Source organism: Triturus cristatus, chromosome 1_2, assembly GCF_964204655.1.
Source record: "Triturus cristatus chromosome 1_2, aTriCri1.1, whole genome shotgun sequence".
Lineage (NCBI taxonomy): Eukaryota > Metazoa > Chordata > Amphibia > Caudata > Salamandridae > Triturus > Triturus cristatus.
This window is the reverse complement of record NC_140580.1, coordinates 515,034,246-515,052,749: the sequence shown is the minus strand read 5'-3', so window position 1 is coordinate 515,052,749 and position 18,504 is coordinate 515,034,246. Positions and strand designations below refer to the sequence as shown.

The 18,504-nt window shown below is 43.1% G+C and overlaps 1 protein-coding gene across 1 annotated transcript in view; it reads right to left on the bottom strand.

Annotated features, from left to right (window-relative positions):
- Positions 1–18,504, bottom strand: part of ADAM12 (ADAM metallopeptidase domain 12) — a 2,563,649-nt gene that overhangs the window by 1,330,082 nt on the left and 1,215,063 nt on the right. Inside the window, exon 5 of the mRNA XM_085606237.1 lies at positions 11,631–11,707. Within this exon, the coding sequence (XP_085462363.1) occupies positions 11,631–11,707 (77 nt within the window). The remainder of the gene's footprint in view (positions 1–11,630; positions 11,708–18,504) is intronic.

Genomic DNA, 18,504 nt, shown 5'->3' with positions numbered 1-18,504 from the left:
TAGTTCCACCTCATGAGGTTTATTAAACTTTGTATTTTCTATTCCAGTTTCTGTGCCAACTTCTTCCTATTGGTCTGAGGACTCTGTGTAGAGAAGGGCGAACCCCTTGCACTGGTGGGCCTAGCTGAGGTCCACTTCTACAAATTGGCGCCCGACAAGTGGGGCTCATCGGCGACTCGGATGCCCAAAGGATTCGTCGCGACGAAGGATTGGAATCTCGCTCTGGACGCGATCGCTGCCCGATGAGACCCGAGTATTGGCAACCACGGCGTTTTTCCATTCTTTCTGATCTGACCATCCAGGTGGTGCCGGTCCTCGACTGAGATCTCTTCTGTTGATTCGCCGTGCAGTGACCATTTGGTCGATTTTAGAACTTGGCAGTTGAAACCTGGACACCAATTGATTGGTAAGAGTCGTTCTGTGGCGCTTGCTGTTGGTTTTTATGCCTGGGATTGGTAAGGTAGTTTAATAACACTTACTGCGGCTTTTGTATTTTGGAATTTGTGTTGGCCAACTTGGATTTCTATGTGATTCATATATAAATTGCAATTTATATAGGCAGGTAATGACGAGAATTTTCTCTATCTGAATTGATTTGAACGGCACATCGTACTAAAGGTACCTTAAGTGCTACTTTGATTATAATACTGCATATTCGGCACTATTTTTGGCATGCCTGTTTTTAGCACACTTCGTAGGATGTGTTGCTTTTGTAGTGGTACCAGTTTGAGACTCGATGAAGCACAACAGGCCCCCCCGGAGGGGACGCCTAATAGGGATATGTATATTAAGTATGGTCTTTCTTCAATAATGTACAGCACATTATGGAATAAATACACTCGTAAGGATCTTGAGTTGCGTTGGCCTATGCATGGGTCATTTGATTTACGAAAGATTGAGTATGTGGAACAATGTATGTTTAAGCGAAAGACTAGGCAAGATATGTTTGACTGTGTATGAATGTGGGAGAAAGAAGTGCGTGAACGAATGAAGCGTGAGCAAGCCTTGATTGAAAAAGAACAGCGAAAGAACATTTATGCGAAAGCATTAGAGTTGAAAAACAAAGAAATAAAAGAGTTAAAAGAGAGAGATGATAGGGAGCGCAATTTACAGGTAACTGGCCAATACGCTGTTCGGCAGCCCCTTTATCCTATACTTAATAAACCACAAGATGATTTCTTATTATTAGATCGTCCCCCACCTCCGTATACTGTTCCTTCTGCCCCTCATGAGTCAGATGAGGACTCCAGTTCAGAGCACCAGAAGGCACTCGTTCTATGTTGCCCGCTGAGCGTGCGCCCCAGCTTAGATCTGCTGCTCGTAAAGCAGTTCATAGCACTGCCCCGCCTCCGAACTTCTAGATAGTATGAAAGGGTGGCAGGAAAGGGAGCAGCTGTATTTTACTGAGGTGTTTGCCGCAGAGGTCCTTGAGCTGTTTAGGAAATATTCTGAGGAGTTAGAGCCCGACGATGTAGCAGATAATTGTAAGCAAATGCGTTATGGTCTTTTTGTTTTCTCCTAGGTGACTGATACAATCAGGCATTTGGTTAAACTGCGTGTTGATGCAGTTTGTTTGCGAGAGGAGAAAAAGGCTGCAGACGTAGCTGCACAGACATCTCAGACCGGCATGGCACAAGCTTCTATCTTCGGAACAGATAAGACTATGATAGTTCATGCGAAACCTATGCAGGATGCCGCGCCTTTGTATGTTTCTCCTAAAGGAATGGGTACAAGTGATGTTAAGGCTTCTCTCGATGCAAAGGGTTATTTTATTTATAATTGGGTTTACACTCCTTGGAATAGGACGGATGTCATGGCACTTAAAACTGCATTGCCTGATCCGCGGAAAAATCCAGCCACTTTTTATGAGGAAGTTGAGGGTGCTATTAGCTCTTGTACTATGACTTTGCCTGATGTTGATCTATTTTTCAGATTGATATTACCGCCTGATATGTGGGGAACTGTTCGTAAAATTGATGATCGTGCAGCTTTTGGGGCGTTATGGAAAGACTTAGAACAAATGGATGTAGAAAGGGAACCCGCACAGCAGCCATGTCAGTTAATTTTAGATCTTCCCGCAGCTATATTAGTTAAGTTAAAAACGATTATTCCCCCTAAAAACATAGATTGGACTGTTTTAGCGTCTTGTAAGTAAAAGGCGGATGAATCGGTCTCTGATTTCTTTACACGCTTTGAAGAAGCATTCCACGATTTTAGTGGCCAGTCATTGACAGATGACACGGGCAGACATCTGTTTGTCGATAAATATGTCGCAAACCTGTTACCAGGAATAGCTAGTTGCCTAAAAGCTAGTGAGAGTTCATGGACTACCTCTTCTCCGGTTTCTCTCTTGACTATGGCTCAGTATTATGAACGCCAGGAATTAGAAGCAAAGGGTAATGAGGATAAGAAGACTAAAGAATTAAAAACAAAGGTTATGTTGGCTCAGGCTTATGGTCCGCCTTTTAGAGGTAGTGATAGAGGTGAACGTGGATCTTATGTTTCGTCTTTCCCTTCTTATACTCATTCGAATTTGACTGCTGACCAGTGCGCGTACTGTAAGAAATTTGGGCATTGGGCTTCCGATTGTCCAGCACTGCGTGCTCAGCAGTGTCCACGTGGTCGGGGACAAATGAGAAATCGTTCAGGATATTCAGGGCCTAGAGGAAGCACAGGTGATCGTGCTAGGTTTGATGCGAATATACGTGGGCAGGATGGGTTTAACACTTTTGATAGAAGGAACCAATATCAAATGTCCGACTATGTGCCGTCTGATTTTCAAGATTCTGCTTATGCATAGGATTGCCTAGAATGGGGTAAGGAATCAGTTGAAGTTCCAGTAGATCAGAGGGGTCCCTATGTTACAGCACATGTTTTGGGTTCTACTGATCAGTTTCTGGTTGATACAGGAGCTACTCGTAGCGCCTTGTCTAAACAATTGGTTCCAAGGGCTCCCCTGTCTGGCTTAACCATTACATCGATAGGTTTCCATGGAACCCCTGCCCTTAGCCCACTGTCCCAACCACTTACATTCCATGTTGATAAATTTACTGCACCATGTCCATTTTTGCTTTCCCCGAATACACCAGACAATATTGTGGGTCTTGATATGCTCAAGTATTTCAGGGCTACGATACGATGTTCTCCAGAAGGTGTACGTGTTATCTTGAAAGACAACCATCCTGTGACGGAGAGAGCTTGTCTTGTTAAAGAGGATATTGCATTAGCTTTACTCCCTAGTACTTTGTGGGCTACTTCAGACACTGATGTAGGGCAAATGGTTATTTTACCAGTACATATTAGTGTCAAGGAGGGCGCTGTGCTGCCACGTTTGCCTCAATAAAAAATTTCACAGGAAGGCGAAGAAGCACTCATACGTATTGTCCATGATCTCATTGAAGTGGGGGTTGTTGAGGAAGTTCCTTACAATGTTTGTAACAGGCCGATTCTTCCTATTCTGAAAAAAGATACTGACACTAGGATTTACCGATTCATTATTGATTTGCGAGAAGTTAACAAGATTGTAGTACCACGATACCCTGTGGTTTCTGACATAACAACACTTCTTACTTTGGTTCCTCCGACAGCAACTACATTCTCTGTGATAGACTTGAAAAATGCTTTCTTTTCGATCCCTATTCATCCTGATAGCAGATATTTGTTCGGTTTCACTTTGAATAATCGATCGTATAGATTTTGTAGAGTTCCTCAAGGCTATACTGAGAGTCCTAGTATTTACAGTCAAGCATTAAAAAGACAACTTGATTCTTTCGTTTTGCCTGAAGGTGTGGCTCTCATACAATATGTCGATGACATCTTGTTGGCAGTCGATACCCCTGAACAGTGTGAAAAATGTACTTTGTCCTTGCTTTCTTTTCTTGCTTCCCATCATCACAAAGTGTCACGAAAGAAATTGCAATATTGTAGACCGAAGGTAACCTACTTAGGTCACCTTCTGTCTAAGGAGGGACGTGCACTCACACCAGATCGCATTCAAGCTATTTTAGACACACCAGTGCCCCATACTCAGAAAGATGTCCGTCCATTCATTGGTCTTACTTCTTTTTGTAGGCAATGGATATTAGGGTTTTCACACATTGTTAAACCCTTGCTAGCACTTTTGACTAAAGATACTCCAATGCCCCTCCCATGGACAGATGAATGTGAGACTGCTTTCCGACAGTTACGACAAGCTATTTGTTCAGCACCAGTGTTAGGTACTCCAGATTATACAAAGCCTTTTACATTCTATGTACATGAGAAAGATGGATGCGCATTGTCAGTTTTAGTGCAGACACACGATGACAAACAGCGTCCCTGTGCATATTTTATCAGCAGTACTTGATCCTGTTGCTCGTGCGTTAACCTGGATGCTTCCGTTCAATTGCAGCAACAGCTGTGTCAATACGTCAGGGTGAAGGGATAGTTTTGTCACATAAGCTTTTGGTGCCAGTACCCCATGCGGTTGATGCCCTTTTAAATCAGACGAAGAAGCATTTAACTAGTGCTCGTCTGACAGGATAAGAATTGACATAGTTGGCCCCTCACATTACACTGAAGAGATGTGTGACACTAAACCCAGTCACTTTGTTGCCATACCCGGTGACTCAGTCTCAGTCACAGGAGTCTCATGATCGTATATTCCTTACTGAGGAACAGACAAAGGGTTGTGTCGATTTGCAAGACACGCCCCTTTCAAGTGTTGATGGGGAACTATGGGTTGATGGTCCTGTTTGAAGTTACCAGATGGTACAACGTCAGCTGCATATGCAATTACAACACTTCAGACAGTAGTTGAGACAGCTCGAATTCCGCAGAAGTCAGCTCAGGCAGCTGAGCTAATAGCTTTGACACGAGCGTGTGAACATAGTACTGACTTATCTGTGAACATTTATACAGATAGCCGCTATGCTTTCGGAGTGGCTCATGATTTTGAGCTACTCTGGAAGGAGAGGGGCTCTCTTACATCCCACCGGATGCAAATAATGCATGGAGAATTAGTACAAAATCTCTTGACTGCTTTAACATACCCGAAGAGAATAGCAATTGTTAAATGTAGCGCACATAAGAAAGTAATTGATAAGATAGTACAAGGCAATGCTTTTGCCGACCAAACAGCCCCTGAAACTGCCATGCAGCGAAGCACCACGTCTATGTACGTAATGAAGTCACAGGCTGAATGCTGGCATGATACCAGACAGGAAGTGCTAGATATGCAGAGATCTGCTTCTGCAGAAGAAATGGAGCAATGGTCCAAGGCGGGAACATTGGACGATGAGGGCTGTTGGAGGAATAAAGAGATGAGCAAGTGGAGATTGCCTACAGCCTATTTACAACCTATGATTCATATGGCACATGGGCCGGCACATGTTGGAGCCTCCTCGATAACCAAATTGCTCACGCAAGTTTGGGAGCATCCAGAAATTGCCGGCACAGCTAAAAAGATGGTGCAGTCTTGTCTGATTTGTCTTCAGCATAATCCTGGTAAAGGGACACAAACTCCTACAGGAGGGTTTGCTATGCCAACCGCACCTTTTGAAGTTTTGCAAATGGATTACATCCAGCTTGAGCGCTGTAATAACTTAAAGTATGTTTTGGTAGTGGTATGTGCCTTCAGTAAATGGATAGAGGCATACCCTACGAAGGACAATACAGCTCTCACTACAGCAAAGGTGCTTTTCAAGGAATTCTTCCCTAGATTTGGTATTTGTAAACTTTTATGGAGTGATAACGGACCCCATTTTATTGGGCAAGTTGTTGAATATGTCCTGAAGGGATTAGGGATAAAGCAGAAATTTCATGCTGCTTTCCATCCACAATCAGCAGGGCTAGTGGAAAGGTATAACGCCACACTTAAATTGAAAACTGGCGAAAATGCTGGCTTCCACATCCTTGAATTGGCCAGACGCATTACCTTTGGCACTGTTGTCCATTAGACCAGTGCCACATTCGCGATCTGGTCTTACACCATATGAGGTGGTGTTTGGAAGGCCTATGAACATTTGGGGAATTCCTAAACCACGTCCCATACATGATGTACCATGTGTGTTGATGAGTGACTACCTATCACAATTGACTGACAGTTTGATTTCTATTCATCAACAGGTTCGAGAAGCTCTTCCTGATAGGTCTGCAGGTGAAGGCCATGGACTTCGACCTGGAGACCAGGTGATGATCCGATCATTCCATAGGTCGAGCAGCTTGGAGCCGAGGTGGCGCGGCCCGGAGCAGGTGCTCCTTTCAACGAGAACTGCGGTCCGAGTGACGAACAGGAGGAACTGGGTGGACTCCACCCACTGCAAGAAAGTGCCGTCTACCTTGGTGGATCCTGCTGCCTTAATCGACCATCGGGACATCCTGGATACAGAGAGAGGCCAAGCCATATCACCTGACGAACCTGAGGAAGTCTTCCCGGACCACACGATTCCTGGAGTATCCCGATACCAACTGAGACAACGGAAAGAGCCTGCATCGTAGAAATAGACTGGTTGAGCAACCGCCCTGGGTTAGTGAAACGGAATGCCGATGTGGCAAGGGGGGGATCAGTCCTGTATAGTGTAGCGACACCCGTCTTGACCCTCGGTGAAGAAACCAACGGCTGCCCAGGGATAAGAGCTCAAATGATTGTTTTCAACGACAAACTGATCATGTCCACAATGAGATCAACTGTTGGTAAGAGAAAGATCATTTGTGCTATAGGGTTTGATGTTGCTATGGTGGTTGTAGCAGTAATAACCTGGTTCATTGAGAAAGTGGGTCCTGCTTGAGAGCTTTTGATCGCCACTTCTCCAGTATCAGTTGAACACCACTACTCTACGCTTTCCTACCATGAGCAGAAGCATCGACAATCTTATTTAAATAATACATTTATCCAGATGTTACATCATACTCATAATGCCACAAATACTACCAATTGTTGGGTGTGTGGGATGATACCTGCACATCAAAAGAAAGGAGGAACACCTTTTATTCCTCTTCCCTTTTCTCATAATGGTTCTTGTCAAGCTTGGTATGTGCTATTGTTTGCATCTGGAAGACGTACAGTAGGCGGGCTTCTTTTTCGCCTTAATAAAGTATGCTACCAAGATAAAGATGGTTATCCTCAAGCCAAAGGGACCGAATGGGAAGAGTATCAACCGGACAATATTTCAACACCATATGTCTTCACAAATATGAGAACTTTTACCAGTAATGAACAATTTGTGATTTCTGTTACTAGAGCTAAAGCATATCTATGTGTAAGCAGTATTGGAAGGATTCCAGTGGGGGAAAGCGAATGTACTGTAATTCTGACTATTGAAGGTGTAAATAACAGTAGTTTTATAGCCTCACATAATACCTACTTTATCTGTGGTAGCCACGGATATTATCAACTACCTGCTGGGTGGTCAGGTGTGTGCTATGTGTCCTTTCTATTGCCCCGTGTTTCTGGCACCTGCATCCTACCACCGGGACCTTAAATTATTCGACAATATCTCTAAAAATAGATACAAAATGACAATAAGTAATGACGAAGTAGACTAAACTGATACCACTCTGCAACAATATGTCGATTTTAATTTAGGTTTGTTCTTCTTTGTGGGTGCTGCATTAAACAGTAGGATTGTCTAGAGTTGTGGAAGCTGTTACCAATCAGACAGCTATGGCACTTGGGAACATTACGGAGGAGCTGTAAATTGCAAGGATTGTAGCTCTCCAGAACCAAATGGTTCTAGATGTGGTTCTGGCTGATCGAGGTGGTGCATGCCGCATCATCGGTAGCAGCTGTTGCGTATTCATACCGGATCACTCACCTTCAGTATATGACGTAATATCCAAACTGCATAAGATTGCTTCAGAAATTCATCCAGAGACTGGTACTTGGACTTTTGCTGGATGGTTTTGGACTCTTGTTTCTGCTTGGGGCTGGAAGCTACTGACTATCCTGTGTGTAATGATTACGATACTTTTTACATGCTGTGTATGTATCCAATGTGGTCCAATGCTTTGCTCCATTTGCATCTCTGACTGTATACCTGTCAAAAGGAATGTTGCAGAAACAAATGCCCAACAAATGTTGAATAAAGAGGTGGCCGAAATAATGCTAATAGATGTACGGGATGCATATTTAGATTACCCCAGACGAACAGATGTCTTCAGCTAATGCTAAAAGGGTCGTCTGTTGTAAATTGGCAGCGATTGGCTTAGCATTAGCGGAAGCCATCTAGTATTTAGAGGCAATCTTGTCCAGTTTGTGGAATCCATTTTGTATTTCTGGCAGCCATTTTGTTTGCCATGTGCTGCCACGTGCTCACCATGTGCTCTGTCCTCCCTCAGTGTTGACTGCTCTTGTAATCTGCCTAGAAACGAACTATATTTAGCATCTTCCACCTTCGCACATGCCCAGTGAGTTTTCAGCTGTCCTTGCAGCTGTTAGTAGTATGTAACTGTCAGGAAGTGTTTACTAGCATTGGCAAACTGTTAACTCCTCCTACTTGTCGACTGTGCATTTCTATATGACCTTATATGTACATAAAACCTTCTCCTGTACTTGTACCGCCCTCTTTTGAGCCCCTGTGTGGGTATAAAAGGACCATGCTCCTTCTGTTCGGTGTGCTACTTTCATGCATTACCGAAAGGTGCTGTGTGAATGTAGTTCCACCTCATGAGGTTTATTAAACTTTGTATTTTCTATTCCAGTTTCTGTGCCAACTTCTTCCTATTGGTCTGAGGACTCTGTGCAGAGAAGGGCGAACCCCTTGCACTGGTGGGCCTAGCTGAGGTCCACTTCTACAGACCCACGCATACAGTTACTGCATCAATAATCACATGGTTACTGAGATATATTGAGTTCATTATGCCTCCGAAGCACACAGGGTTATCCACCATATCAGAGAATAACAGTAAATATTTCCCCGTGGTTCTCTTGCCTGTGAAATGCATTTGCTTGTAATCTCGTAATGACCACGTTTTACAACATGTAATGGACCCAAATGACACATTCAGACACATGATGACTGACCCAAAGACGAGTGACATGCCAAAAATAAACAGCTCTGTGAGGAACCCAGGGCTCGCAGGCCCATGAGGGGCCCATAGCAACACAGGCATGTGTGATACCCAAGGCACCAATTCCAGCACCCGAGGGGGAGGTTCGCTAACTGTCAGACGGCCCTGGTAGAATTACATTGCTTGCCACGCGCTAGGGCCCTCCTCACTCATGCCTTCTAACTACCTAGTCATGCTCGAGATCCTGGCAGACCTCGTGCAAAGTAAACTGCGCCGGTAATACTGTGTGTATTGCTGCTTCCTTGCTGGCCTGGCCTGGGCCTGGCTGTTTACTTTGCTGCTTCCTTCGACAAATATTTCCCCGTGGTTCATTACACACACTAACAGTTGAAGTCGTAGCCAACGCGGGCCTATAAGTTAAAAAATGCCCGCCTGGGCCTTAGGTGGTGAACTGACAGAGTTCACAAGTCCAGTCCTTCCTCCTTCTACAGCCCTACTCCGGACAGCAACCTGGTCGCCTGCAACCACATGGACTACCTGCTGATAATGTCACGACGATGCTTCTTCAGGACAGAGCAGTAGACTGCCTCCTCGGCTCACCACTAATGCAGTCCATCTGGAGTGTAAAATGGCTGCCACGTCCAACTACCACTCCAACTGCCAACTCACACGCGTGGGAAGCAGTCAGGTCGTCATCGAGTCTGCGCAGACGGTCATTCGACTCCTTGGCTGACACACCCTTTCCCAACTCGTCACAGGGTGGGTCCCACCACGCCCTGTGACGAGTTGGGTAGGGGTGGTGACACCGTGACAAGCTCTCCTCCACTCTCTGATTGACGTGGAGAGTTAGCGATCTCGGGCTTGTATTTAAAACGCCCGGGGCTAACTTAACCTCCACGCCATCAGGGGGTGGAGACTGGGCCTTCCAGCTAGGTCTTTGCTGAGCTGATGACATCACAGCCTTCAGGGCTGTGATGTTGTCGGCCCGGCAAACACATAGCAGGCTTTTTTGGGCCCGGCCGCCTGGGAGCAAAAGGAGCAATCAGTCACGTGACATGACGTGACAGCGGAGCTGCGGCGGAAATGGTGAGTAGGGCAGACTCAGAGACACTGAGACAGTGCCCCGTGTTCTTCTTTTGGTAATTTTTATTCTTACATATTTGTTTTATTAAATAAAATGTTCTCTATTCTCTCTTAATAAATGTAAAAAATGTACCTGGGGCGGAGCCCCGACGCCCTAAAAGAGAAACCGCCATTGCTAACTTACCTTGCCACATATCAGTATGTTCTGGTTTCTGTTACACTGGTTTGCACTGTGGTGCGATAAAAATATCATCTGCTGGAAGGAAATGTTTCTACAAGTCAAACCTACCTATATTTTTCTGGGGGAAATGCTGAATAAATATTCGGAGATAAGGATTTTGGTGTAGTAAGCACCAGAATATGCATGATACGCCCCATTTCAGGGGCACATTTCATAATAATCATCGCGGATTACCAATTCTGTACACATTAGTGTTGGTTTTTCATCATGTGCGATCATTATCATACATAAAATCGTACCAATGGTAATGAGAACCTATGTAGAATGTCCTTCATCCTGATGTGTGCAGACCACTCAACAATTTTCATATTAAAAACATAAAAATGCACAACAAAGAGAAGAACACCAACATATGGTGTAATATTTCATCCTACTATCACAACTAGAAGTGTTAGAGTCCCAATTGTCTGTGCCATTGCAGTACCTTCAAACTACTATTTCATCCATCAGTTAGACTCAAACACAGTTGGCTCTAAACATCTATAATCAAAGTTTATTCTTCAATCTTCTTATAACAAATGTCCTATCAGCCCGCCCACGCATTTCGTCCCAGCAAAGGAATTCAATTGGGATAGATTTTGGCCTGTAACTTGTATGGTTAATCACTCACCTTATGTGTTATTAAGGAGGTTTCCTGGCAGTTGAAACTAGTGGATTACGTACACAAGTTGAGTCTATATTTTAGCGTGTACTTAAATTGTCCAGTTTCATATTAATATGAAGCGTAAAACCTGATTTGTCAACAAATGCTTCTCAGTTTAGCATACCACAAGCCATAACATTTTAATCATTGTAATCTTCTCCCAGAGGCAAGGCTAAGGTGCCCCTCAGGTATATTTTGCACTCTGCAAAATCTAGTATTTAAACATGGAAATAAAAATACTTCAATACTCACTCTGTGTATCTGGCCTAGGAATGTTCATGCGTGAAGTGAACATTTTGCTCACCTCAGTTCAATTGAGGTGCGCAAAATGCTTTGTGAATCGGGCTGATATGAATGTGATCAGTGTCTCCCTAACCTTAAAGCACATTACCGATGGCCCACTATTCCTTCATCAACGTCCACAAGGTCAGTAATGTCTCGAAAGTATCACCAACATACAATGCAAAGGAAAGGTTGTTTCATACAGTTAGTTTACTAGTAGTTGTTCTGGGATTTAGAGGATGAGTCAAATATATTTGAAATTACTTTCCTTGCGAGACCTCTTTGGTTTCTCAATCATTATTCAGTTCCATACTTTTGGCCTGCACTTTTCAACATAGCTACATGTTTCCAGCTGTGTGGACATAACATTTTAGGAAGTGTTGTGGCACTTACCTGAGCCCTGAACAAGTGCTGAAGCTAGCTGCAGAATCGTGATATCTCTGTACAGTTCCATGGTAGTAGCAGTGGTCCTAAAAATCGAACATAACAGGAGATCTGAATGGCCAAGTTCATGTGTAATTGTAAGCATAGCATCATAATTAATCTAAAAAGCAAAACTGGTAACCCATAAACACTTAAAGAAGTCATAAAATACTAATGCACATAAATTATTGCATTCGCACAGTGAATACTAAATAACATGCTACGAATACATAATATGTTTTTGTCAATTGACTAACTCTAGAATAAAGACGAAATTGAACCATATACCAATAGCTATAGTATTGCTTGTAATGTTGAATGTAATCCGCTGGCGGGACATTACTGTATTATATACATCAATCTAGGAAATATGACTTTATTCCGAAATATATCAATTTATCAATAAATAATAGCAATTTTAAATCAGATAACAGGAGTCGTTCAGAATACAGAGGTTTATTTGAAACAAAGGTAGGCTTGTCGTTACAAGTCATTCATACTAGGGGAATTATTAGAACTGATGATGAATACCTCATGCTCAAGGTAACAGTTTAAGTCTATAATAAGGCCTCCAAGATCATCTGCGGTGTACCCCAGGGATCCTCCCTCAGCCCAACACTGTTCAACATTTACATGGCCCCGCTCGCACACGTCGCCCGACAGCACGACCTCAACATAATCTCCTACGCCGACAACACTCAACTGATCCTCTCCCTCACCAAGGACCCCATCACCGCCAAAGCCAACCTCCACGAAGGAATGAAGGCCGTCGCCAACTGCATGAAGACCAGCCGTCTGAAGCTGAACTCGGACAAGACGGAGGTCCTTATCCTCGGCTCCAACCCTTCAGCCTGGGACGACTCCTGATGGCCGACGGCACTGGGAGCAGCCCCAACACCCACCGACCACGCACGCAACCTGGGAATCATCCTCGACTCAACACTCTCAATGACCAAGCAGGTCAACGCCGTCTCCCCCTCCTGCTTCAACACCCTCCACATGCTCCGCAAGATCTACAGATGGAGCCCAACAGATACAAGACAGTCACCCAGGCCCTCGTTAGCAGCAGACTCGACTACGGAAACGCCCTCTACGTGGGAGCCCCGACCAAGCTCATCAAACGACTACAACGCATCCAAAACACCTCAGCACGACTGATCCTCGACGTACCACGCCACAGCCACATCACCCCCCACCTGAGGGACCTGCACTGGCTCCCCGTCAGCAAGAGGATATCCTTCAAGCTCCTCATCCACACACACAAGGCACTCCACAAGACCGGCCCAGCCTACCTCAAAAGACGTACATCCCCAACCGCCAGCTACGCTCCCCCGACCTCTCACTCGCCACCGACCCGTGCATCCGAAGAACAACCACCGGCGGGAGATTCTTCTCCCACCTCGCCTCCAAGACATGGAACACCCTCCCACTAAACCAACGACAGACCCAAGACCTGCTGACCTTCAGGAGGATGCTCAAGACCTGGCTGTTCGATCAGTAGCGCCCCCCCCCCAGCACCTTGAGACCCTCGCGGGTATGTAGTGCGCTTTACAAATGATTGATTGATTGGTTTTCACGTGCACAACACAGACTAAGATCACAGTTAAAATCAAAATGTAAAAATATACATAACAGAACCGAACTGTCACTAATTCATCATTGCAGTATTTGACCAGAAGTACATTCGTGGTATGTGTCATGGCAGTCCTCGTTTAATTTGCTGCAGACTGTTTTTTTCTTCAATCCCGATTGACCAGGCCCTAAAACTTTACTTTGCTATATACACAGTTTTGTGTGGCCTGGTCATCCAACATTTAACCCATGAAAGTTAATCGATTTCACTTTAAAGAAGGATTATTAAGCAGTTTAAAATATAACTGAATTGTATCAGAAGTATGGTTTTCTCCACATCAATATTTTGGATGTCTAGTACTTATATGGAAACAATTATTTTTTTTCTTCTAAACATGCAACTACTTGGTGACACACACTTTTTTCCCAAAAAGTGTGTTGTGATTCTAGTAGTGCAAGAAAAGTTTTGGGTTGATCCTTCAAGCTGGAAATGACTTAAAGGATGGGGGTGGAACAAAAAAAAGTGTGTTTACCATGTTAATTCCAATAGGAGATTTGAACATGACTACAGCCCAAACTGCTTGTCAGAATTACACCAAATTTGGCAGAAAGGGAGATTTTGTTCTGGAGATCATGCTTTTGGCTATTTGTTGTAAATTCATTTGGTAGTTTTGGAGATATTGAAGGAAATCCAAATTTGGATATCTAGAGGCGCAGATCCTCTGAGGATCCGACAGTCCCCATGCTGATATCGGATTAACTGCCAACACTTCAACCTGGAAGTGTTGGCATCCATCTTGGAACTTCGCTTCTCATGAAATCATATTTATGGTTTATCTGTGATCTGTTAGCATTGTCCACGGTATATCTTCATTCAGCCCATTGACTGAGCTGGAAAGGCGGTATATCCACCGCTGTTGTAGTATCAACAGTTATTTGTCACTGCAGGTATTTGCCATTTTTTCAATTACTGACCAGGAAAAATCGTTTTCGTCATATCCAGTTGTTTGGAAATGGCGCATCATTTTAGTGACCGTCTTGCCACATTGGAAGGTGCTATGGTGTTCATTCAGACGTACCTTTACTTTACGTGTCGTCATTCCTATGTATCTCAGCTGACACTTACAAGTCATGACATAAACAACATTGTTGCTGTTTCAATTTAAGAAGCTCCTTTGTTCCCAGGGGGTCTTAAGGCCTAGATGAATTTCCTTTGCTCACCTTCGTTAGGCGAAACACATTACATGTTCTGCATGGGAAATGCCCCACTACCTCTGGGAGGTTCAACAGTGTGTTCCTCTGTCGGTTTCCCTCATCCATCTTTTTCGGACGTGTGGGCACCACCAAATCTTTCAGGGATCTTCCTCTCTTAAAAGCAAACATGGATTTTTCTAACTTTAATGATCCTAAGTTCAAGGTGATGCAAAATTATCTTTTTTAGTGTGTTAGACTCTGTGCCATATGTAATCATGCACACCAATCTTGTATTTTTTGGTTTGGTGTATTTCTCCAATAATGCCGCCCTAGGGTTATTCTTTGCCCTTTTGAAGGATTTCTTTATCAGTTTATTGGGCTAGGATTTTTATTCCAGTTTCTTAGTCAGTGTCCTCGCATGGACCTCATAGCCAGCTCAGCACCAGAGATGAATACCTGAATTTCACTATGACGATAAGCAGAGACTCTATAACTTTCCTAGATTTAAGAATCTGGTTGGAAAATGAATCCCTGAAAACTGAGGTATATTACAAACCCACAGATGTGAAAAATCTGCTCCGGTACGAAAGTTTTCATCCCAAGGCTCTGAAAGACAATTTACCGGTTGGACAGTTTCTAAGACTCCGGAGAAACTGCACGGAGAAAGAAGCCTATGAGGTCCATGCATGTGATATAGCAATTCAAAACAGACCCTTACTAGGTGGAAAAGGGATATACAAGATCAGGCATGGGAAAAATTAACTCAGGCCGTAAATACAAAGGATGGCCCCCTATTCTGGAAGACAATTAACCACCATTATTTTAAAGATTATTCTGCAGTTAAAATTGAGAGCTTGGTCCAGCCCTCAGAATGGATAAAGTACATTGGACAGGTCTTTAACTCAGATAACGAAATCCCCGTACTGGTAGCTAAAAGTGATCTTAATGGTATCCTAGCACCATTAGACAACAGAGATTTTATTACTTTTGACTCCCCCAATCTGGCGCCTATTACTCTGGATGCGGTTACATTGGCCCTAGATAGATGTGCAAATGGGAAGGCATAAGGACCCAATGGGGTCCCAGTAGAAATTTTTAAAACGGATATGGATCTCTGGGCCCCAATTTTACAAAAAGTGTTTAATGCTGTAGCAGGTGGTCTGGTGCCGAGAACTTGGACAGAAATTATTATAGTACCGATTTTTAAGAAGGGCGACAGAAGTGACGCTAAATGCTACCGCCCTATTTCCCTTCTCGACACAACATCAAAATTGATGGGTAGAATCCTCAATCCTTACAGAACCACAGTATGGATTCAGAAGGGAGATAAGGACAATTGCGCAGTGTATTAACCTGCATCTAATAATCACTAAATGCACAATTGCAAAAATGGGCTATTTACATCTATGTTTTGTTGACCTCACAAGTGCCTTTGACTTAAGAAATCATGCGAAATTATGGGAAACTCTGGTTCTCATGGGTGCAACGAATGACATTATTGTATGCCTGTCACAAATATATAAACGATTGAATACAAGAGTACGATATGAGACAGAAGGAGAGTGCACTACCAGTTTTAGAGTAACACGGGCTATAAGGCAGGGATGTGTTCTTGCTCCACTCCTGTTTTCCTTTATATATAAATGGAGTAGATGAAGGTTTGCAAAAGTTATACGCTGATGTCCCTAGAGTTGGTAAACATGCTGTCCCCCCTTTGCTCCATGCGTACGACACAGTTCTTTTATCCAGAACCGCTAATGGGCTCCAGTGCCTAATTGAGAAATTTGCAGAATATATGCAGAAAAAGGACCTTGTACTTGATTTGAAAAATATATTTACAATGGTGTGTGGCAAAGGAAAAGCAAAGATTAGGGCCCACCATGTAAACAGTGTTCCTATTGCAGCAATTCATTCCTTGTTATTCACAGCAAATGGACATAGGGGGTCCCCACATTGGCTATTGGAAATTAAAATTTACTCGGATTACAGAGGCAATCTTTGGATTTTTCCAAAAAATGGTGAATAAACCCATCAGGGAAATTTTGACCCTGGATAAGAGTAATTGCCTTACTGGAACTTGCTATAGTGCTACGCTTTGGGGAGCGGCTAACCATGTTATCCTTCAGACTCAAGAAAATATTTTTTTAAGAAGACTGCTAGCCGTCCCCTACTCTACTCCTCTATATAGCGTGCACAAAGAGCTGGCTGCACCTTATATTAATGGTTTTATTAGCGTAGCAGGTCTTACTGTCTGGTATGGGATATGGTGTAAGGAAGGTACAAGATTTACCCAGTATATCATTAAGGATAGCCTTGCCCTTGAGTATGGTAAACAAATCCTTTGGCTGACGTATATTAATAATCTTTTAAAAGAATGCACTGGGAATATTGGTTTTAAAATTCCCTTGCAAATACTTGATTATAGTCAAAAGGATCTAAAAACCGGACTTATATAATCAAGGGAATGGTTAGGGAAGTTGAGGCTAACTCAAAGCAGTTAACCAAGGCATACTGCGATAGGCCTATTGGACCAGGGATACAATGTTATTTAATCCAGGTCTCGAATACGAAACATAGATTTTATCTCACAAGATTAAGAATAGGTATTGCCAAGTTTTTTAATGGTTTTTCCAACAATGGGTAAATGGAAACAAAATCTCCCTAAGTGACGCTGCGATGTAAAATCAGATCAGACAACTTTGCACTTCATTTAATTTTGTGATTTTTATAGAGATATTAGGAAGAGCATTTTATGTCCATTATTTTTAAAGGAAAGATTGTTTACATATAAAATTGCCTTTGATTTTATTTGCAATTTGGATAATGACAGAGTTTGTAATGCAGTGGCGGTCTACATTCAGACGGCAATTAGAATAAGAAAAAACAATTCACACCTCAAGGCTCTTGTCTATGAAGAAGATAGGATGCATATTGATTAATGATGTTCAGGGTCATAATTTTGTTGCCGTATTGTATAAAACGTACGTGGCACTTTATGTACAGTTTATCTCCTGTGATCGCTTCTATGCTTTTATAGTATTAGGTGTTTTATGTACACTCATGTATTGTAGAAACTTTTCAAATCTCCATGTGTTTTAACGTATATACTGCGATGAAATGTGAAGATGTTTTACTTTTAGGATACTTTTATGGTTGTACTTTTTAACCGAATAAAGCCTGATTTGATTGATTTGAAGTCCTATGTAAATAGTACTAAATGTACCCAGGGCCAGCAAATTACACAACACAAGTGTCTCAGGCTGTATTGCAGGTTCAAACTATCATTTCAACCTGCCCAAATAAATCTTTTTACAGGCCTAAACCTTCCTTTTTAAAACGTATAAGTCACCACTAAGGTAGGCCCCAAAGGATCATAGGGCAGGGTGCATGGTATTTAAAAATAGGAAACGTGTGTTTAAGTTTTACGTGTCCCGAAAGTGAAAAATTCCTAAAGTCATTTTCACTCTCCCATAGTTTAACACTCAGCTACCTTATTTCAATTCATAAGTTATAACATTGTATAACTTATAGTTTTGAAAATGATACTTTTAGAAAGTTTACATTTTTCTGCCCTAAGTTTCTGAGGCTTTCTTGGACTTTCCAGCTGCCTGAACCTGTCAATTGTTACCCCATCAAGAATGTATATTGAATACAGACTGTGATCATTGGGACCTGGGTGTAGCTGGGAGAGGGTCTTCCTGGCAAGATGGCTGTGGAGGAACTGTACCGTGCCTTGATTATATGTCAAAGGGCCTTGCCCACAGCACGCACACACAAACCTGACATCAGGCCTGCCACATCCTCACAGACAGTTTTAAGTCAGAGCCAGGGGAATAGGAGGAACAGGCCAGTACCATTTTTGGGGGGTAGGTCAGAGATTTCTCTTAAGCAAAGGCTGGCACCAGGGGTTACAATAGGACCTTTATAACCACTCATCAGAAAACTCCAGGACCTGTGAAAGATTCAGAAGAAGGATTGCCCTGCTGTTTGAAGGACTGCCTTGCTGTCTGAAAAAGGAATATTGGACTTGTTTATCTTGATCTCAAGCTACCTGGAGTGAATCCAAGGGTCAGCTGGC